Here is a 22960-nt window from a genome sequence, read left to right as displayed (position 1 = left end):
TTATTTGAGACAGAGAGAATGAGAGACAGAGAGCATGAGAGGGAGGAGGGTCAGAGGGAGAAGCAGACTCCCTGCCAAGCAGGGAGCCCGATGCGGGACTCGATCCCAGGACTCCAGGATCATGACCTGAGCCGAAGGCAGTCGCTTAACCAACTGAGCCACCCAGGCGCCCAACTCCATTTGCTTTTAAAAGCATTTTCAGCTATAGCAAATAAGAAAGAGTAGCAAAAAGACTTACAATTTCAAACACAGCGATTTTGTACAATTACAGGGTTTTCTGGGCCGACTGGCAGACTCTGATGGGATTATGCTATACAGATACAAAAAAAAGATATACATTTTAATCAATTAAAGATAACTATTAAAAATTAGAAAAGTCTCTGTAAATTCCTCCTAAAAGAAACTTTCACAAATGTATCCATTTCTAATAAAAGTTTGCTATGTTGTTCCCTTCACATCAAGTTCAAAAGCAAGCTGTAACATGAAAAGAGAGGCAGAGAGCCAAGATAGGGATTTTTAAAAAAGGAAGTTGTCAATAGCTCTAAAGAACACTCCACAAAAAATACTCTTCCTTCTGAGAGAACTAAAGCTGAAATCTGCTCAAAACTTTTGGGATGCAATTACAAAAGGGAGTGAGGAGAAAGGAGTGTATGGGGCTGGAATTGGAGAGAGGTAGACTGGTTTCATGCAATTAACTAAGCACTGCTTTTTTTTTTTTTAAGATTTTATTTATTTATTTGACAGAGAGAGACGCAGTGAGAGAGGGAACACAAGCAGGGGGAGTGGGAGAGGGAGAAGCAGGCTTCCCGCCGAACAGGGAGCCCGATGCGGGGATCGATCCCAGGACCCTGGGATCATGACCTGAGCTGAAGGCAGACACTTAACGACTGAGCCACCCAGGCGCCCCTAAGCACTGCTTCTAAACCAATCCCTCAAAGGAAGCGATTCGCAGATTGAAAAACAGACTAACAACAACAAAAAAGGCAAAGACCTAATGTAACAACTTAAAAACTAGTTAATATCATTTTTAAAAACATTTTCAGGATGAGAGAGAGAGAGAAGAGACAGAGAATATGTGGCAAAATTGAGTAATCTAAGTAAAAGATATTTGGGGGTTTTTTGACCGTTCCTATAACTTTTCCTCAAAATAAAAAGTTCTACAGAGGCATGCTCATATGGCTTTGAGGAAAAAATATATAAATCTATTCTGAACTATATATATTTAATGCTGCACTGAACCTGATCCAACAACTTAAGTTACATGTTTTCAGAACACTCACCCATTGAATGGAAGCCTTGCCTGGGTCTGGATACCAGCTGTCCCAGTTAAGTTAGAGTTGCTTGCTATAGACACATATGAGGATTGCTGTAGCTACACATAAAGAAAGGTAATTTTAGGCCATATTTACAAAAACGCACAATACTATCAGATGTTATAATCAGTAAGAAACAAATTCATCTACTAAAATAGGAAAAATAGTATGGAGAATTTCATACAGACACAGTACTTCATGGAGCTCTTCTAAAGACCCAAACTAATACTAGAGGTGAAAACAATGTGAACATTTTAAAGTACTACATGGTACAAATACAAGAAATTTTTCACAGAGGAATAAGCCTATGAGGATCAGGAAATTCTAGCTGCATGCTCCAAAAGTACAAATATTAACTTGTACTGGCTAGAACAATGCAATGTGTCTACTTGTAAATAAAATAGGTACTATGCTGATCATTCATCACAATACAAGTTATAGAGAACGACAATTACATGGGCAATCATTTTCTATTTTACATTGATTTCTACACACAAAAAGAGACGCTGATGATAAGAATACTGAACACTCATTTTCTAATCAGTAGCCACATTAAACATACTCCACAGTCCATTTCATTAGAGTACCCAGGTTTCTGTTTCTCTCTCTCAGAATCTGAGGAGATCAATTCAACAGTTTAGAACATGGTGCTAATCTGCTGGATTCTTACACGAAAAAAAACCCTTCTATCTCTTTCCTAGATGCAGCATTCCTAACCCTCGCCAGCCAGTTGGATGATAGGCGGCTTTGACCCTAAAGAGGACCAGATGAGAGACGGGTCACTGAAGATGGGTCACCTAGAAATGCATCTCACAGTCTCCTTTCCAGGAGCAAGCCCGTGGCATCCTCCTATGTGAGGAAGAGCCAGATCATAGTCACAGCGCTCTCTACATGCACTTGGGACTCTGCCGACTTTAGCTTCAACTTTTCCCCTCTTCTATTTACATAGTCTTGTCCTCTCACCAAACTGCTCTCAGTTCCCAAGTGTCTGACTCGTATACGTGACTTGTGCTGGTATTTCGAAATGCTAGAGATACTTAAAAATAAATTCAGAAGTTTTCGTTAGCATCTTAAGATTTTTGGAAACAGCCATTTTAATACTGAGTGAGACGTTTTCCAGTAGTTTCAGAATGTGACAGGGCTGTACATCTCTGACCAAACTATCCTTTTTGCAGTGCAAGGACTCAGGCTCGTCCTCCTACCTGGGTAACGTACTGCGCGGGAAGCACCGCGTAGCCCACATTCCCTGCCCCCGGAGCCGGGGCCAGCACCGTGCCTGGCGGCAGGTTAGTGAGGTTGGGCTGGATCTGCGGCAGTGGGGTGGCAGGCATGATGAGCCGCTGCTGTGGCTGACTGGTGGTAACTATCTGTGAAGTGGGATTGATGGGTTTGGGAACAACCTTAAAAAAAAAAAAAAAAAAGAACACATATCCACGGTTACAGAAATACATTCTACAGCTTCTCCATTCAGGATGAATCTCTTGGACGTGAGTCTTAACTTTCAATTTGAAAAGTGAACTGTCTGTTTGGGAGAGACTGAAGAAAGTTCCGTGACACTCACCTGCTTGACAGTCTGCGCCGAGACGAGTGGAACTGACATTCGCACAGGAGTGGTATTAACAACCACCGGCTTTGCTTTTTAGAAAAGGGGAGGAAAGGACAATTTATTTACAGGAAATGGTGCTTGAAACATTGAAGACACTCAGTTCTCTCAAGATATCCCCATAAAAGAGCTTAAAGAATCCCACTGGTTTCCTATCTGGGGCAATCTTTAATCAGGAGAGTTCCCTTTTTAAATTCCTTAACCCGTCTACCAGGGAACTCAGAGCTAAGGTAGCACCTATAGTCTGTCCGCTTGACAAGGGAACGTTTGTCATTTAAGGCAGTCTACTGAAAGTACTTCAATCTGTATTCAGATGACTTAAACATTCCCTACTAAACCTAGTGTTGAAATGTCCTTTAAATAAAAAAACTGCCATTCAGGAGCTTGAGTAACAATGCTGTTCTAGACTCTTTCCAATCGCCACGTTTGTATCGAAACCAGAGAAAATGTCATTCCTGTATAATTCATTATTTACAGAGTACCTACTAAAAGGCAGCATAGCATGAAGGTTAAGAATATGGTCTCTTAAGTCATAACACCCTGGAGGCTCAAATTCCAATTCTGCTGCTTTCTAACTCTCTTTGCCTGTATCCCCATCTATAACATGGGAATAGTACCTCCCTCACAGGGTATAAGGATTAAATATGTGAATCCATGGAAATTTATTAGAACGGTGTCCAACAAATAGTAAGTGCTCAATAAATGTTAGTTGCCATTAATGTCACTGTTGTTATGACAACCATTATTACTATATAAATGGCATTGTGGACTGTGTTCCAGGGAAACTAAACTACAGTTTACACTCAAAGAGCTTACACTCAAGTAGAGCAGATTAGACATGTACCAAATAAAACAAACACGCCTAAAAAAGAGAAAGTGCTGCGGAGTCCAAGGGGGACGGAACGTTACGTCTGCTGGCAGAGGATGGGAATATGAAAGAATGCGTGGAAGGTGTAGTGTCTGAGATGGGTCCTGATCGATGGTCAGGTTGCGAAGAGGGCACACAGACCGGAGCAGGACATTCCATGCAGAGGCAGGAGCATGAGAAGTGGAGGCTTGATGCTGGAAAGCAGCAAAGCATTTCACAAAATGTTGGTGAACAGACCAGTCTGGTTGGAACCTAGGGTTAAAGTAGGCAAGCCCAAGTCTTGAATGTCAGGGTTGAAATCTATATATTTAATCTGAATTTTTTTAATTCAGTAGGCAATGAGAAGTTTCTGAGGGTTTCGAAGTACAGAAATATGACTGGAATAGCACAAGAAAAACCCAATTTGGTAGCAGTGTGCAAACCAGAAAGGAGTTGCCCGAAACAAGGCAAGTTAGAGGAGTGTACACACTGAGGGTCTACCTGGGGTGACAGAGCTGGGGACGGACAGGAGAGAGCAGTTGCAAGAGATACGGTGGAGGTGAAAGGAACATGAACTATCACCCAAGTAGATGGCAGAAACTGCGCATATGAGGGAAGAAAACATAAGCCATCGTGAAGCTTTCAAGTGACCGGGAAAATGACAGCTACCAGAACGAACACCTCCAGGAATAGCTGATTTGAAGGGAAGATGAAACCCGACATAGAGAAAAGCTACGAAGAAATTCAGGGGAGAGGCTGGCACCAGACCTGCATGTTTGGACCAAAAGAAGTAAAGTTTTTAATGCTGCCTACTGCCATTTCCACAGTCCAAAAAAGGGACTTAAAAAGACAGGAAGGATGGCCCTTCCGGTTTTATTTATGCAAAAAGACCCAGAGCCAGGTCTGAAAGAGAGGGGCTGAGATAATGGGATCTAAACTGCTCTGAACAATAAAAAGAAAAAAGCTTGGGAGGGTTGATGGCTAAAGAGAGAAAGCTGAGAGTGCTGGAAGAACCCCAGACAGTACTCTGACCTAAAAGGGAGTGAGCCCCTGCAGCAAGGAGACAGGGGGAAAGGGGAGAAGGGGAGCACTCCAGAAAGTGTTTTAGTGGTGATGACTGCATCTCTCTCGATACACTAAAAACCACTCAACTGTATGCTTAACAAGGGTAAATTTTATAGTAGACACGAATTATATCTCAATAAAGTTGTTACACAAAAAGCACAGGACCAGAATTATAGGAGCGGTGACTTCTGATACTGGATTTAAAATTATTTCCTGCTCTGATTCTCTTCGGCTGCTTTAGCTTTAGTTAAGTTATGATAACCACCGTACACTGGTCTCAGCGATACTAAAAAGAATTAAAAGGTGAATGAAAAGGCATTAAAAGCCTGAATTCCTGCTTGGAACTTGAAGAACAGACCCCCTACACCACATGCTTCTTGGAGAGGGGATGCTGGTCATCCTTCCGTGAGCACACTGAGCAGCAATTTTGACAACCAGAGAAGGTAAGAACTTCCTGGTGGTCTCGGCAACAATGGGAAGGAGTGTGTGGCCTGCCCTCAGTCACATCAAATGACAAATGCGGATGATTTTATTTGGATAATAAAGAAAAGGTAACTGTCTCCATGCATGTGGGCATACGCAGGTACGCGCACTCACACAAAGGCACACAGCTAGAAAATTGGGGAATTCTAGGTTTACATTAGCTTGGCATCTGCACGCTGAGTTTTCACTAAAACCCGGTTAATAAAGAAAATATAAAATGAAGCGGTCAGAAAAGAGAACGCTACAAGTTACCTATGGAAAGGGGGACATATTGGTGTTACATAACTACATCAACGGTCTGTATTTCTCTCCCTCCTCAACTTCTGAGCACAGTCCCACATTACTATTACTGCCATTTTCACAGAAGCTGGAATAATTTTTTCTTTAGTCTTGAACAGAAATTCTGAACAATCCTCTTTTTTTTTTTAAAGATTTTATTTATTTATTTGACAGAGAGAGAGAGCGAGCAGGAACACAAGCAGGGGGAGTGGGAGAGGGAGAGCAGGCTTCCCGCCGAGCAGGGAGCCCGATGCGGGGCTCGATCCCAGGACCCTGGGATCATGACCTGAGCCGAAGGCAGACGCTTAACGACTGAGCCACCCAGGCGCCCCTGAACAATTCTCTTAGAACAGACAGCCTCCTTCCAAATTTTAGAAACCATACACCCAAGTGTTTAAGGCTTTTTAATTTCTTAAATTGACTTCCTTACCAAGATGGTAGGAGATTACATTCTAAAGAGATTAATCATGAACTCTTCTGGATCTTTCTACTGTGCTGCCTGCTATCCAGCCAGCAGTGACCATGGTGGAGCCTTTGAATACTGGTTTTGTATGGCTTTGGTGGGAAATGTATAACATGAGCCCAACTCCCTTTGGCATAAGGAAATCCCTTATTGGAAAGTAAGCCCTTAGAAAGACATATTAATACATTCGATGAACTAGAGCAACTATTTTCGTGTATCTCTAATAAAAATTATAAATTCATTATTCCTGTGAAATGATACATATTGTGTATACCTAGGTCTCTTATGGGACAGGAGAGCAGACAGAGAAAACTACGGGTGGGCATAAGGGCAATCACATAGGTGGTTCTGTAAATGAGTGGGTGGGAAGAAGGTAGATACGGGGAGAACTGAAGGAGCTGGAGAGATAGAGGCGAGGACAGAAAGGGAAAACTGAAGGTGGAAAGCAAAGAAGAAAGAAGCAGGGCAAAAGAAGGAGGCGTGTGTGAGGGATTTCCAGGAGGCAAAGAGCATACAGTGGTAGAGAGAGGCAGAAAGACATATAAACTTGGAAAAGAAGGTATCAATAAATACACTGGAATTATGAACTGTCCCACCTATTCCTCCACTCTTCCTGGATCTTCAGCATCTTTTCTACTTATTCCAAGGGCTTATTATTGACAAGGAAATTAGCATTAACATTACAGTGGAAAAGGATCTCAGCATATGGAACACAAACACACACACATAAAGTATAGCCCATTGTACTTAATGGGTGCTTGACATCATTATGACCATCTGAGTAAACCGCGCTTGCAGCACCTCTTTTAGTGGCCCGCTAAGTTTAAGTACTGAGAGGATATAAAACTTGGCTCCTTTCGCAATACGCGAGTTTCCTTTTCCTTTTATTAAGAACACCGTAATAAAAGATTTTCTTCTAAAATCCGTTTAAAGAGGGATTAGAAAATATAATTACCTGACGGGTCTAATTTTAATAGAATACATACTAGAGTGCTGTTTCCCTCACGTAGCCTCTAGTTTCTCCCACCAGTAATTTAAAAAATAAATAGGTAGGTTTTCTCTTCCACAGTTTCCCTCAGGTGAACTAGCTATCAGCAACAGACAGCTCCAACCCACTGATCCCTTAATAAAAATGAACGTACAAACAGGTGGTCTTTAATTCTTCTATTTACATCCAGTAAATAATAAATCATGTACTCGCCATCAATTGCTTTTTGACATCGATGGGCTATGCAGCAGTCTTCTAAGGCAAAAAAATTCGGCCCTAAACTGTGAACCGTCCTGATCCTTTCACACCATTCAACTTCTAACGAGTGGACAAGCGTGGAGAGTGGCTGTGTGTGTGTCTGTGTACATGTATCAGGCGATGGGAAGGGTTAAACACAAACAGAAAACGGAAGGATTACAAACCGGAATACCCTCCAGGAAAAGCACAACTAAGCAAAAAAACAAAATATTTTAATAGCTTTTTATTAGCAATTACAGATTCAAACTAAGTAAAGGATGAAGGCAGTAGCAAGTTCTTATGCCTCGCCTACCAGTCATTTCAACTGATCCAAACCCTACCAAGCAGCTTCACCCAGTTGAGAGCACGAGGTGATCTGGTTTCATCTCAATCTGTCCCACTAGCATAAAGGAGAGGCTTATAAAGCAGCAGTACAACGGCTAACCCCAAACTGACGAAGAACTCTGGTGGTCTGGTGGTAGAGCACACCGTGCACCAGCTCCCAGCAGAGGGAGAGACTGTAGTTACACACAACCATGACTCTATTCTGCGGTCTTCCGCAACAGTCGCTGATTCACACTCTCAGCTGAAATGCCACACTTAATCAGGATTTCAGCAAGAAAAGGACCAGTGTTCTTTAATAATGTTCAACGAATTCATTACTGTTTTTAAAAAATGGTTACTAACCTTGCTGGAGAGGTTGAGTGTTTGTACTGGGATTCTGACTAACTGGCTGGCTTGGGCTACTGGCTGATGTGGCAGTGACAAGCCGGACATAATGAAACTTGCTTCCAGGCACTTGAATCTGCTGGACATTGGGAGCAGTTGCCAGAGGAATAATTGTCTTAAACTGTGATGTGCTCACGCCTCCAACAGTGATGGTCTGCACAGCTGATTTCACTGCCTAGTAAACAATACAACACGGCTATCGTTAATCTGGGATTTAACTTTCCTACCCTTTTAACTTCTGACAAGTGCTCAAGTAAAAAAGTATGTTCCTGTATTTCATCAAAAGCTGTTGCAAGGAACAACCTGTTCAAAGAGAAATGAAAAGAATAGTAATGAATATAGGAGTGAAACCAAAATTAATGAGTTCTCCCTTCCATCTCTAGTAGTTACTTCCTTGAGAATCCAGGTCGGATGACTTGCTATGAAGAAATTATTATTTAAGTTACAAGAACTGACTCAGTTTTGTTAATATTTATGAAAAAAAGAATTATTTTAAAACTCCCAGAATTAAGCCTCATATTCAACACAGAGAAGACGATGCAGATAACTTGGCTTTATTGCTACCCACCAAATTAACTAGGACAAATTTCATTTTTACGTGTTCTAAAAAAGAAAGAGACCCAAAAGCAAAAGCCCATCTTATACTCTCATGAAGTCTAGTCCATTCAGTTGTATCCGCAGATACAAATGTACCCATTAACGTACGGGTTTAATTAAGGCGCCAAATTCGGTCCAAAATTACCCCAATTTTGGTTGTCTAGGGAAACTAATTTTGGGAGATTCAAATTTGAGTCAATATAATCATTTTAATAATTTTTAATACTTTCCTTTATTCCGACAAACAGCAATGTGACTTCCCAAAAAGCTAAATGAAACATCAGAGGCAGAACTGAAGTCTTTCAAGATGTCTTCAGTTGATGTTTAACCAATACACAGCAGATTCTTCTCCAAAGCAAAGGTCCAAACCAGATTCTCAACCGGTTCAACAGTATTATTTTGTAAAAGAATTACATCCCCACCTATTCTTCAAAGAGCCCTCATGCTAAAAGACAACTGACATGATGGAAGAAATCTATATTATGTGCATAATAGTTTATGAAAGAATAATTCTTAAGAATTTGAACACTGTTAAAAAAGCTCAGAAAAAAAGAGAGAAAAGAACGTCATTTAGTGTGGAAACTCTACAGGCAATAGTCAAAGGAGATTACTTCAGCATAAAATGATTCACATACTGTCACCGGGGAGAGGCACCACAAAGCAGATTTAAAACAAAGAGAAAACAGCCACAACAGTCATGGGTTAAATGAAAATATAAAACTTAAGAAAAGGGATAAAATGTTTACATATGGAAGCTATTGAAAAATCAAGCAAGCATGAGACAAATATATACAGTGATGCAAGAGACACAGCCCTTTCTATCTCAGCTCAAAATGGAAAAAAATACCATCCTAAACAAGGTGCCTCAAGCACAGTAAATTTATCGGGTACTTAATATGTATGAGGGACAGTGCTTAAATGATCTGATTTAAATCTAGCAGCCACATTATGAGCCAGGTATAGCATGGGACGAGTACAGGGGCTGGCTTAGTTAAGTTTGCAGAGCATACTTAACTTCTTTTCCATCTCTTTACTTTCAACTTTTCTGCATCCTAAGCTTCAAGCTACAACTCTTACGAGATGTACATAATTGGGTCTTTAAAACAAAAATAAGATCTCACTGTATTTTTAAATCAGTATGTGTCTGTTTACATCTAACATAGTTATCTAAAGATCTGGATTTAAATCCACCATTGTACCTGTTTCCTATTTGAACCACCTGTCCTCTTCTGTTCCTTTTTTCTCTCCTTTCTTACCTTCTTTTGGGTTAAAAATTTTTTCATTTCATTCCCCCTTCCGGTATTAGCTTTTTATTTATACATTATGTTACCCTGGAGATAACGATGTACAATGCAAGAATTAAATTAGTACTTTACATATCACCCAGGAAATGAAAGAACCCTAGAACACTAACACCATTTACTCTTGCCCCATCTTTGTGCTATTGTTAAGTATTCTAATTCTACATATAATTTTACCTCCACAAAACCTTCATTTACATACACCCACAAATTTACCCTTTCTGTCCTTTCTGTATCTTCCTGCTTCAAAGCACTGATGATTTAGGATCATTTTCCTTCTGCGTGAAGAACTCACTTGAGGATTTCCTTAAGTGTGGGTCTGCTGATGAGGAATTCTCTCCATTTTGTGTCTCAAAAAATGTCCAGTTCTTTATCTGTATCTACTTTGTTGAAAAACTCATCTATTAAATTCTTAATCTCCGTTTTAAGTTTGCAGTTTGAAAATATTCATCTGATTTTTTTTTTCAATTGAAGCATACTTGATACACAATGTTACACTAGTTTCCGGTTCATTGAATTCCTTCTTTAAGTTTCTAACTCTCTGCTGAAATTCTTCATCTTGTTAAATAAATTTCTGAATATATTAATCTTAGTTATTTTAGAAGTCTGATAACTCCATTACCTATGTTTCTTGGTTTTGAATAATTTGGTCTGGTTGCCTCATGTACCTGATGATTTCTGACTAAATGCCAGACATTGTTTATGAAAAATTAAGCATAATTTGAGGCTCTGAATGATGTTATATTCCTCCAGAGAAAATTCACTTTGGCTTCTGGCAGGCAGTTAAAAAAGTAGGGGCAGATTATCCTAAACCAATCACAAACTGAGCTGATTTGAAGCAGAGCTTCAATCTTCCAGAGGCCTTATCTATTTCTGGTTCACTCTTCTCCTATATAGCGGCCCCAACTAGGAATCGGGTGTTTATAGGCTTCCTTTGGGCCTGAATCCAAATTTTTGTTCATGAGATTTATAAGACAGATCCAGTCAGCTCCTTAACTTTTCTGTAGCCACTTTCTGCTCATCATCTCAGTCTTTCAGCTACAACTTACAAATCAGCAAATGCCCTAAAAAGAAGTGTCACAATGAACATGAAGCTGACTTCTCTAGGCTTCCCTTTACTTCATGAATGTGGCCTCTGGTGTCCTAGCTCCCTTACTAGGTCTCCAACAACTTCAAACAGATTTTTAAAATATATTTTTTTCTGTTTTTTAGTTGTTCTTGGTAAGACAGTTGGTCTGCAACAAGCTGGTTCTGCACAATCAAAAACAGAAAATACCAACTGCCAGGGTTTTAATCTAGGCTACAACATTCCTTGTTGTGTGACCTTGTGCAAGTGACTAAACTTCTCTGTGCCTAAGTTTTCTCAACTGAAAATGTGAAAATAATACCTTTCTTAAAAGGGCTATTATTAAGGATTAAATGAGTTAAATTATATGAAGTACAAATAATAACTTATCACATATTATAATGCTCAATAAATGTGAGCTGCTGTTTGTATCATCATTATGCCCATTATAGATGGGAGAAACTGAAGCTCAGAGAGATTAAGAAACTTGCCCAAGGTCACAAAGCTGAAAAGTAGCAGAGCCAGGATTTGAACCAGACCCAACTCCAAAGCCCATTCTTTTAAGTAGGACATCATAATGCCTCCAGCTGTAGATGCTTAATGAATAGTTATTAAGTGACTAAATAAAAGAAAATAGTATCCAGTCCTCAAGAGCTCCAGTAAGAACTAAAGTTGCACATTTGCCTCTAAGAAACATTGAAAGTATTTTTTTAAATCAGTATGCTGAATAGAAGTATAAACATATTATTTAAATGTTTTTATTTTAAAACAATTTTAGACTCACAAGAAGTTACAAAATAAGAGAGTTCCCATGTACACTTCCCCAATAGAATAACATCTTACAGAACCACAGAATATTATTAAAACCAGGAAATTGGTACAATACTATTAACCCAACTACAAAACAGAACTTATTCAGATTTCCCCAGTTTTTATATGCATTTTGGGGGGATGTATACTAAAGTCTGTATAGATTCATGTAATCAAATTACCATCAAGATACAAAATTGTTCCATCACCACAAAGAAACTCTCTTGCACTGCCCTTTATATGCACACCCTCCCCCACCAACACCAACTCTTGACAACCACTTACTAAACTGCATTTTCCCAACACCTGAAATACTAGGTAACATATAACAGTTACTATTTTTGCAAAAGACAGAGGCATTAGAATACACTTAATTTCCTTGAGAATTCACAAGTTAGTCCCTTCCTAGAAGTACAACAGTCTGAGAAACTCCTTATGAATGCCTCTCTGAATATACCACATTACCAGAAAAACAGTTAATATGAATCCAATAAAAATCTTCAGGTATCTCTTGGGGCACCTGGATGGCTCAGTCAGTTAAGCATCTGACTCTTGATTTTGGCTCAGGTCATGATCTCAGGGTTGGATGATCATGTGGGACTCCACACTGGGCGTGGAGCCTGCTTAGGATTCTCTCTCTCCCTCTCCTTCTGCCCCACCCCCCGCACCTCCCCCCATTGCACGTGCTCTCTCTCTCAAAAAAAAAAAATAAATTTTTTTTAATTAAAAAAAAATCTTCAGGTATCTCTATTTCCTGATTAACATCCTTGACAGCTGGTTTAAAATGCAACTATATTAATTTAAATTCAAAGTAGCAACATTTAACATGCATTAAGGGCTTCCCTCAAATACCTGGACTTGAAAGATTCTATTTATACTATTTCCTAAGCTATTTCTTTCTTTCTTTCTTTCTTTTTTTTTTTTGGTAAAGATTTTATTTACTTATTTGAGAGAGAGAGAGTGAGAAAGAACACGAGAGAGGGGAGGGTCAGAGGAAGAAGCAGACTCGCCACTGGGCAGGGAGCCTGATGTGTGGCATGTCCTGGGACTTCAGGATCATGACCTGAGCTGAAGGCAGACACTTAAAACGACTGAGCCACCCAGGCACCCCTTTCTAAGCTATTTCTATTTACAGATTAATACCATAATTATGTGTTTAAAATAAATTTCTTTGAACATTATTTTCCAATTAGCAAATGGCAAAAGTTCCTGCTTAACTGAAGTTTACCTAAAAGGAAAGAAATGAAACACTCTTCTAGTTCTGCAAATGAGGATTCTTATTCTATTTGGTGAAGTTGGAGGGAGAGAGGGAGGGATGGAGGGGGAGAGAGAGGGAGAGAGAGAGAAAAGCCTCAACCAATATCCAAAAACAGTAAGTTTATAGGGTTCCATATTTGGTTCTGTTTGTAAATACTGCTTAGAAATCATTGTTTGGACAATATGGGCTTTGGTTCTAGTTAAGTCTCAATCATGTGTGTATTTTGGCAAGCAACCTAATGCTTCTTTATATCTTTGTTTCTCTATTGTACAAGGGAGAACATTACCACTAAATGAAATCTCACTTTGAGACACCTCCATCAATTGTGCTGTTTCAAACAGGTATTAAGATGGCCTTTGTTTAATCCCCTGCAAAATCAGAACAATATTTTCCTTAATGCTAATTGGGCAGTGTTTACTAAAGTGTGTTACTAAAGTGTATCTGTTTCATTAAACATTAGCTCTTCAGGATTAGATATTACATGAAACAGCCTACTCTGTCAAATTAATTTATGAAACCCTAAGGTAAACAAAGTTAAACAAAAGCCTTCTCAGAGCCCTTACTATATTATATGCTAATGACCACTACACATTTCCTGGATGGATATGGTATATGGTGTTTCTCAAACTTATTTAGCAGTAGCATTGGGGGGGCGGGGCGGAATTTTTCTTTTTTTAAAAAAATATATTGGTGCCAAGAGAAAGGCAGATGGTATCATGTAAAGACACCCTACAGGAAATAGCTTTTCACCAGAAGTTGTAATAAAGAATGGCAGAGCAGGCATAATGAATCCTAAGCAACCTGCACCATAAATATTTGTGAAATCTCTTAAAATAGCATTTCATATGTATTTCTACATAGAACATGACTTAAGACTCATTTTGAATCTAGGTAAATGGCAACTAATTTTGGCATAATTTTAAAAGAGAAAAGAGCTTATGTTTTTCTTTTTTATTGAAATATAATTGACATATAACATTATATTAGTTTTTGAGTCTACAGAATGATTTCATATATATGAAAAAATATTTATATTATATATATATATTTTAAAGATTTTATTTATTTATTTGACAGAGAGAGAGCATAAGCAGGGAGAGCAGCAGGCTGAGGAAGAGGGAGAAGCAGGCTCCCCGCTGAGCAGGGAGCCTGACACAGGGCTCAATCCCACGACCATGGGATCATGACCTGAGCCAAAGGCAGACGCTTAACCGACTGAGCCACCCAGGTGCCCCCATATATGTATATATTGCAAATTGATTACCACAATAAGTTAGCATCCATCACTGGACATAATGAAGTATTTCTTGTGATGAGAACTTTTGAGATCTACTCTCTTAGCAACTTTCAAATATACACTATGTTAACTAAAGTCATCATGCTGTACATTACATTCCCAGAACTTATTTACCTTATAACTGGAACTTTGTACATTTTGATCATCTTCACCCATTTCACCCACAACCAACCCCACCCCACAGCAAACACCAACCTGTTCTCTGTATCTATGAGTTCATTTTTCTTTTTCTTTCTTAAGATTCCACATATATGTGAGATCACACAGTATTTGTCTTTGTGTCTGACTTACTTCATTTGGCACAATACCCTCAAGGTTCTTCCATGTTGTGGCAAATGGCAGGATTTTATTTTTTTTTTTTAATGGCTGAATACTATTCCATTATACATATATGACATATATATACATATGTGTATGTGTGTGTGTGTGTGTGTGTATCTCACATCTTCTTTATCCATTCATCTGTCAATGGACACTTGGCTTGTTTTCACGTCTTGGCTATTGTAAATAATGCTGCAAAAAACATTAGAATGCAGACATATTTTCAAGATGGTGATCTTATTTCCTTCACAGATGTGGAATTGCTGGATTATATGGTGGAGTTCTATTTTTAATTTTGGGGGGAACCTCCATACTGTTTTCCATAGTGGCTGCGCCAATTTTCATTACCAGCAGCAGTGCACTAGTGTTCCTTTGACATTCTCACCAACACTTGTTTGTTGTGTCTTGTCTTTGCTAATAGACATTCTAATATGTGTGAGGTGACATCTCATTGTGGTTTTAATTTGCATTTCCCAGGTGATTATTCATGCTGAGCACCTTTTCATGTGCCTGTTGGCCACCTGTATGTCTTCTTTGGAAAAATGTCTATTCAGTTCCTCTGCCCTTTTATTTTTTAATTGGATTGTTTGGTTTCTCTCAATAATTGTATGAGTTCTTTATATGTTTTCAATATTACCCTTTATCAGATATATGATTTGCAAATATTTTCTCCCATTCCATCATAGGTCACTTTTCCATTTTGTTGATGGTTTTCTTTATTGTGCTTTTAGTTTGATGTAGTCCCACTTATTTGTTTTTGTTGCCTTTGTTTTTTTTTTGGTGTCAAATCCAAAAAATCATTGCCAAGACTGATGTCAAAGACCCCTTTCATTTTCCTCTAGAAGTTATATGGTTTCAGGTCTTATATTCAAGGCTTTAATCTATTTTGAGTTTATTCTTGTGTATGCTGTAAGTGGGTTTATTTCTAAGCTCTCTATTCTGTGCCACTGATCTGTATATATGTGTTTATGCCAATACCATACTGTTTTGGTTTGTATGGGTTTGTAATATAGTTTGGGTTTGTAATATGGGTTTGTAATATAGTTTGGGTTTGTAATATGGGTTTGTAATATAGTTTGAAATCAGGAATTTGTAGGGTTTCATATTAATATGGTTTTTAAAAAAGATTTATTTATTTATTTTATAAAGAGAGAGAGAAAGAAGGCTCACACACATGTGAGTTGGGGGAGGGGCAGGAGGAGAGAATTTTCAAGCAAACTCCCTGCTGAGCACGGAGCCCAATGTGGGGCTCAATCCCATGACCCATAAGATGGTGACCTGAGATGAAACCAAGAGTCAGACATTCAGTGAGTGAGCCACCCAGGCACCCCCATATTAATATGGTCTTTAAAAATTTGTGAATGTTTATAGAGTTTATCATCATGGAAAAACTATGTTTATATTATCCTAATTACCAAACTTCAGGTTATTACTTATTAAAATAAATAAACCTAACAAGAAGCAAATTGGCAAGCTTTAAAATGTTTCCAGACTAAGAGACAAATGATAAAATAGGAAGAGATAAATATTATATATATTATATGACTAATAACAAAGTCAAACCTTGAGATGATACCAGAACTTTCAGCACTGTTTTATTAACTGATGAAATATTATGAAATAGCTGTAAGGCATTCTTTTGTTATTTTTTCATGGATATTAACCCAACTTATGTTTTATTTATAGTTACAAAGTACAGTGACAAGGATGAGTAATTGAAATATATTAGTATCCATGGAAGCATTCAAAGAAAGAGTCAAATGACTATTAACAGGCAAAATTAGACAACCCGCTTTATAAGCATCAGCCTTATACAAATCAGGAACCAGCCGTACTAAAGATTAAAACGTTATCAAGATAGGATAAATAAAATAGTATGGGACTGGCCTAGGAGCAGAGTACTAAAGATCAGAAGAATAGATAAAAGAACCTATATAACAAACAAATGAGCAAAGAAAAAAGAGACAAAAACCACTCTTAAACACAGAGAACAAATTGGTGGTTGCCAGAGGGAAGTGGCTGGGAGGATGGGTGAAAATAAAGAGGATTAAGAGCACACTTAACCGTGATGAGCACTGAATAATGTATAGAATTGTTGTATCATTATGCTGTACACCTAAACTAATATCACACTGTATGTTAATTACACTTCAATAACAAAAAGGGGGAAGAAAGGAAAAAAGATTACAGAACAATGAAAATTAACTATAGCTATAGATTATGACATAGGTGAATCTTAGACATTATGTTGTCTCTCTCTTTTTTTTTAAAGATTTTATTTATTTATTTGAGAGAGAGAATGAGAGAGAGAGCATGAGAGGGGGGAGGGTCAGAGAGAGAAGCAGACTCCCTGCTGATCAGGGAGCCCGACGTGGGACTCGATCCCGGGACTCCAGGATCATGACCTGAGCCGAAGGCAGTCGCTTAACCAACTGAGCCACCCAGGCACCCCTTAGACATTATGTTGTAAAGCAAGTTTCAAATTATTAAATTTGGTATTGTAACAAAAATAATTTTGAAATAAACTATTTGGAGAATTAAAGAAAAAGAACCTATATATAGAATAGTTCATGATGAAAGCTGGCATCTCAAATCAACAGAGAATGGTGAGCTATTCAATAAACAAATTAGCTATTTGGTCTGAAAAAAAAAGCTGGATCCGTATAACTCATTCTGTGTAATAAATTTCAAATAGATCAAAGATTTAATCTAAAAAAAAAAACACCCCAAAAACCAATACTGAACACACAGACCAATGAAACAGAATAGAGTCCACAAAGAAACCTGCACATATACGGTCAAATGATTTTTAACCAGGGTGCCAAGACCATTCAATGCAGAAAAGACAAATGGTGCCAGGAAAACTGGATATCCACATGCAAAAGAATGAAGTTGAATGACTCCTCTCCCAACATCATATACAAAAATTAACTCAAAAGGGATCCACGATCTAAATGTAAGATCTAATACTAAAAACTCTTACAAGAAAACATAGGGCATCAGAGTTCATAGAAGAGGAGTGCAGAAGACACAAAGACATGAATAATTTTTTAAAATATAAATCTATGTGAGACCTTTTAATCAATTAGATTGGCAAAGACTAAAAATGACTGATTAAATAGGAGAGCACAGAAATAGACTCATAAAAATGATCAACTGATCGATCTCTGACAAAGGAGCAAAAATAATTCAACAGAGATAGTTTTTTCAACAAATGGTGCTAGAACAATAGGTCACCCACATACAAAAAAGTGTATCTCAACACAGACACCTTTCATATGGACTCAAGACCTAAAACTATAAAACTATGAAACAGTACAACTCCTGGAAGATAACACAGGAGAAAATTTAGTTTACCTTGGGTTTGGTGATGACTTTTTAGATACAAAACCAAAAACACAATCCCTGAAAAGAAAAAATTGGTACGTCAAGCTTCATTAATATTACAAATTTCTGCTCTGCAAAAGATACTGCTAAGCGTATAAAAGATAAGCCACACAATAGGAAAAAGTATCTGTAAAACACATGTAAAGTCTAAAGATACAGGAGCCATCTGGGTTCCATTCCAGAAATTACTGAACAGGACCACAGGAATGCAACCAGCTGGGTGCCTGGGTGGCTCAGCCGGTTAAGCGGCTGCCTTAGGCTCAGGTCATGATCCCAGGGTCCTGCGATCGAGCCCCGCATCGGGCTTCCTGCTCAGCAGGGAGTCTGCTTCTCCCTCTCCCACTCCCCTTGCTTGTGTTCCCTCTCTCGCTGTCTCTCTCTCTGTCAAATAAATCAATAAAAAAATCTTTAAAAAAAAAAAAAAAAGGAATGCAACCAGTCTACGAAACACTACAGCATATAAACAACCCAATTCTGTGGGGTTTTTTTTCAAGGGCAAGAAAAAAAGAAGATGAAAAAAACTAAGAGAAATAGCAATCATTCACAAATTTATCTGATCACAAACTTATCTGATCCCAAATTCAAACAAGTGTAAAAATAAATATGATGATTAGGGAAATGCAAATTAACTAGGTATTTAATGACATTAAAGGAATATGGGTAAGTTAAAAAAAAAGACATCTACAGATGAAATGACATGATTTACTTAAAAAAAAAAAAGGAGGAGGAGGTGAAAACATTATAGATGAAAACAAGGTAAAGCTGATAATTCTAAAGTTGGATAAAGGGTACCTGTACATGGGGGTTAATTATACTATCCTAACTTTTTAATATTTTTAGACTTTTAATATTTCATTTTAGGGGCACCTGGGTGGCACAGTCAGTTAAGCATCTGACTCTTGGTTTTAGCTCAGGTTGTGATCTCAGGGTCCTGAGATCAAGCCCTGTGTTGGGCTCCATGCTCAGCAGGGAGTCTGCTAAAGATTCTCTCTCCCTCTCCCTCTGCCCCTCCCCCTCCAGCTCACTCATACTCTCTCTAAAGTAAATAAATAAATCTTTAAAAATATTTAATTTTAAGTTTCTATAGTAAAAGGTGTTAATAATATGGCCACAGGACCCCAAAGGTATTCAATCAACATAATTATAAAAGCATAAAACAAAACCACTACAACTGAAAAGAGAATAAATTCTCAGTCATTTATTCCTTCTGCTCCTATAACCTGGCTATTGGGTACTGGTATGAGGAGCTAGAAACAAAGCTTCAGGCAACAGAGTACCAATGGAACCTATAATTTATCTCCACTCCAACTCTTATTACAACAATCTATGTCAAAGTTTATCTGGAAAACAGACACCCTTCACTTCAAATTGTACTCATTACCACCATGATCATTTCCAACTCAAATATGTGAGAGCTTCACAGCCAAAGCAAAAGCTATCAACTTCTGAAATCTCTGTCCCCAAATGGTTCTAACTTAACTTTTTGATATTGTCATTGCTCATATCACTTCCTGCCTGGATATTTGCAAAACAAATACAATCATCTTTATGACTAGCCTCTCTACCTGCCACCAGAGACATTGCTATTTTTTTTGCAAACTTCACTTTAATTCTTTAGCTCTGTTGCCTCAGAAACATTCCATGAGTCTCCATTTAATGACAAAATTAAGCCTAAATTTGCTTTGTTTTGAAAATTATCCGTAATCTAACCTTATCTATATATGCTCTCCATTCCCTCCAAAGCATTACTAATTCTGATCAGAACAGTTGTCTTAGTGCCCCACACGTACACTGTATCTATTTCAGCTCTAGTCCTTCACTCTTGTGGCTGACATCCACTCTAATTCATACCCATACAAAACCTTAGCTCAGGGATACCCTCTCTAATCATCCTAACTGTGGTTCAGTCTCCTTACATAGGATCTCATGCCATCATGAGTCTGTTCATGGTTTTGCAATTTTATATGTTTGTATAATTATTTGATTCATTTCCATCACACTCCCTCCCGCAACCTCCATAGACTTTAGGTTCCATGCCTCTAATTTTGTTCTCTCCTGTTTCCTAGCACAGCCCCTAACACATAGTAGGCATTGGTTAAGTATCTGAGTAAATGGTGAATGAAGAGGACTTACCTCTCTTTAGTTTTGAACTATCTTGTCTATACCACACAACTAAGCACCTATTTCATTATTCATTATTGTTTTATTTGCATTCAATTTTGTCTGCCCAGCCACCACTGTAAGCTCTTCTATAGTTCCCACAGTCTTAGCACAGGGGACACAATGACCTCAAAAAATACTGATAGCCACTGATAAACAGAGAACAGAAGAGTATCTCTCTATAATAGAAAACTTCATTATTGTTCAGGTTCCCAGTTTCCTGACTAATGTCAATTACCCATGTTAATGTAGCACTCTTATGCTATATATGGATGATTATGCTACAGACTGCTTTCTGCTAACTAAAATCCACAGTCTCTTCTGCTTCCTAAGCATATAGCCAATTATATTTCCTAGCCTCCCTTGTTAAGGTGAGGCCATGCAACTCAGTTTTATTTTAGCTAGTGAAGTGAAGGGATGCGTATTTCCAGGTCTGGCCCATAAAAGCCTCCCACGTGTGCTTTTCCATGTCTTTTCCCTTCCAGCTGGCTAGAATGGAGATAACCTTCGGAGAGACTAAGAACATCATTCAGTTTGTTGTAATTTCAAGCCTATTTTAAATACTAGTAAAATTAACATAAACCTGTCACATTACTTTTTATAATGTATTCCAGGGAATCAAATCAACACGGTGATTTGATACTCACCAGTATCTATTACATTTTTTTTAATACAAATAAACCAATCTTTAGCAGTCAGAAATTTACATTATTCCCTTTACTCTATAAACTTGTAGTTAATTTCATAAACTCTAAAAATTTTATTCCAGTGTAACATTTTTATGTTTGAAATTCTTTTATAATCCTCTGAAACAAAAAGATGTATATAAATTGAAAATTTAAAAACATTATTTCCCATTAATGTAAAGCTCTAAGTATTATATAATTTTGTCTGGGTTGAGTTAATTACTGTATAGACTTAATCAAAGCAAAATAAATATATTACATATTGTGATTATTACAAATAAAAAGGATTTTATTAGAATGCATCTCTTAATCAGATGGATGATGGTACTCCTTTTTTAAGATTATTTCCCATACTCACAGCTGAACATTACATATTGCAAGAGTGAGAGTTCAGCACCAATTCTATTCGTATTTTTCTCATAAATACTAAAAACATTATTTGCACAAATAAGTATACATGAACAGATGAATATTTATTGTAATAATATACATTAATATTCTGAACAACTCCTGAATTTTATACCCAAACTTAAATTTATTCTACCATCAAAAATTATTTTTAATGATCTGAAAACTCACTTAGGTCCTCCTTTAATTTAGTGGAGAGAAAAAAACCTGGAACCTATCTGAACTACAAGGAAAAGTTTTAATAATCTGCAGTCATTTGTTTCTCAATTTCTAGGACATATGTTAAAAATGCTTTTTTACGCAAACCTGTCAAATGATAGGTGCCCTGTTTATCAGATACATTCAAAAATAATTAGGAAAAACTTTTCTTAACTTCCTACAATGATAACAATATTTCTTTCTTAACATAGATTTGGGTTACATAGATATATGCATTTTTATCTAAACTCATCTAATGGTACCTTTAAGATCTGCATAGTTCAGTATACATAAAGTTCACCTCAAATGAAAAACCTCTAAACAAATAGTGAATTCTAGTCAGTGGTATGCTTGATGAAATATCTGGGGAGAAGTATACTGGACATGTACAACTGACTCTGAAATGAATTTTAAAAATAAGGTGATTAATGGATACAGGGACAGACAGATAAATGACAAAGCAACTACAGTAAACTGTTGAATCTAGAATTTAATTATAAAAGCTTCATAGAATTCTTCCAACCTAGAAGAGCCAGAAGTAGGAAGAATTCAAGAAGTTATACTGGTCATAGGAATCAGAGAAGAAACTTTATTTATTTATTTATTTATTTTAAGCTTTTCTTAAACCATCCATACATAGCTTATGCTCTGAAATTCTTCACATGGCAGTCTGCATTCTAAATGGCTAGGTGATGGTTCAATTACTTACCATAGGCAGGGCAAAGAGGATAATTTGTTTACCAAATAAAAGTCAAAAAGGAAAAGCACTCCCCTGGGTTGGAGAGCAAAACTGACAAGAAGTATATGTAAAGTATATTCAAAGATATCAAAGATAATTTACATAAACTCTCAAAAGTAGACAGTAAGATATTTTGAAGATGGATTCACATTCATCATAAAGACATTAAGCGAAAAAAAGGTAACCATTAACATTACATAAAGTATGATGAGGCCTTACATTTTAGGAATATTTATTTACTCTAAGACCAAACTAGTGGGAAAGAAAGGGTTTCGAAATTTCTAAGCTCTCTTTTCTTTGATCCAATTTCTTTTTTTAAAGATTTTATTTATTATTTGACAGGGAGAGAGTAAGACAGCACAAGTAGAGGGGAGCAGCAGAGGGTGAGGAAGAAGCAGGCTCCCCCAGGAGCAAGGAGCCCAATGTGGGACTCAATCCCAGGACTCATGACCTGAGCCAAAGGCAGACACTTAACCGAATGAGCCACCCAGGTGCCCCTCTTTGATCCAATTTTCTAGAACACAAGGTCTGGAAACCTTTACCTCTCTTGAGCTTCATTTATCCAAAAGTTCACTATCCTGAAATCTTTCTGATCAGATTTGAAATGAATCAACAGCCCAGCTTCACTCTGTGTTCTAAGTCACCTACTTTTAATAGAATATGGTTTCACCACCCTAGATGTATAAGTTTAAAAATCAAAAAAAATTTTTTAAACGGTCCAGCCA

General features: G+C 37.6%; 1 protein-coding gene across 4 annotated transcripts in view; it reads right to left on the bottom strand.

The window, feature by feature from the left end:
• LIN54 (lin-54 DREAM MuvB core complex component) overlaps positions 1-22960 on the bottom strand; it is a 65320-nt gene that overhangs the window by 10184 nt on the left and 32176 nt on the right. For all 4 annotated transcript variants that reach the window (XM_035004638.1, XM_035004639.1, XM_035004637.1 and 1 more), the window contains exons 5-9: positions 7966-8182; positions 2875-2948; positions 2516-2713; positions 1281-1372; positions 239-310 (exon numbers count right to left, since the gene is read on the bottom strand). In XM_035004638.1, the coding sequence (XP_034860529.1) occupies positions 239-310; positions 1281-1372; positions 2516-2713; positions 2875-2948; positions 7966-8182 (653 nt within the window). The remainder of the gene's footprint in view (positions 1-238; positions 311-1280; positions 1373-2515; positions 2714-2874; positions 2949-7965; positions 8183-22960) is intronic.

The sequence above is a fragment of the Mirounga leonina genome, unplaced genomic scaffold (assembly GCF_011800145.1).
Source record: "Mirounga leonina isolate KUSES-001 unplaced genomic scaffold, KU_Mleo_1.0 Mir_129, whole genome shotgun sequence".
In the NCBI taxonomy this organism is placed as follows: Eukaryota; Metazoa; Chordata; class Mammalia; order Carnivora; family Phocidae; genus Mirounga; species Mirounga leonina.
This window is presented reverse-complemented; position numbering and strand designations above follow the sequence as displayed.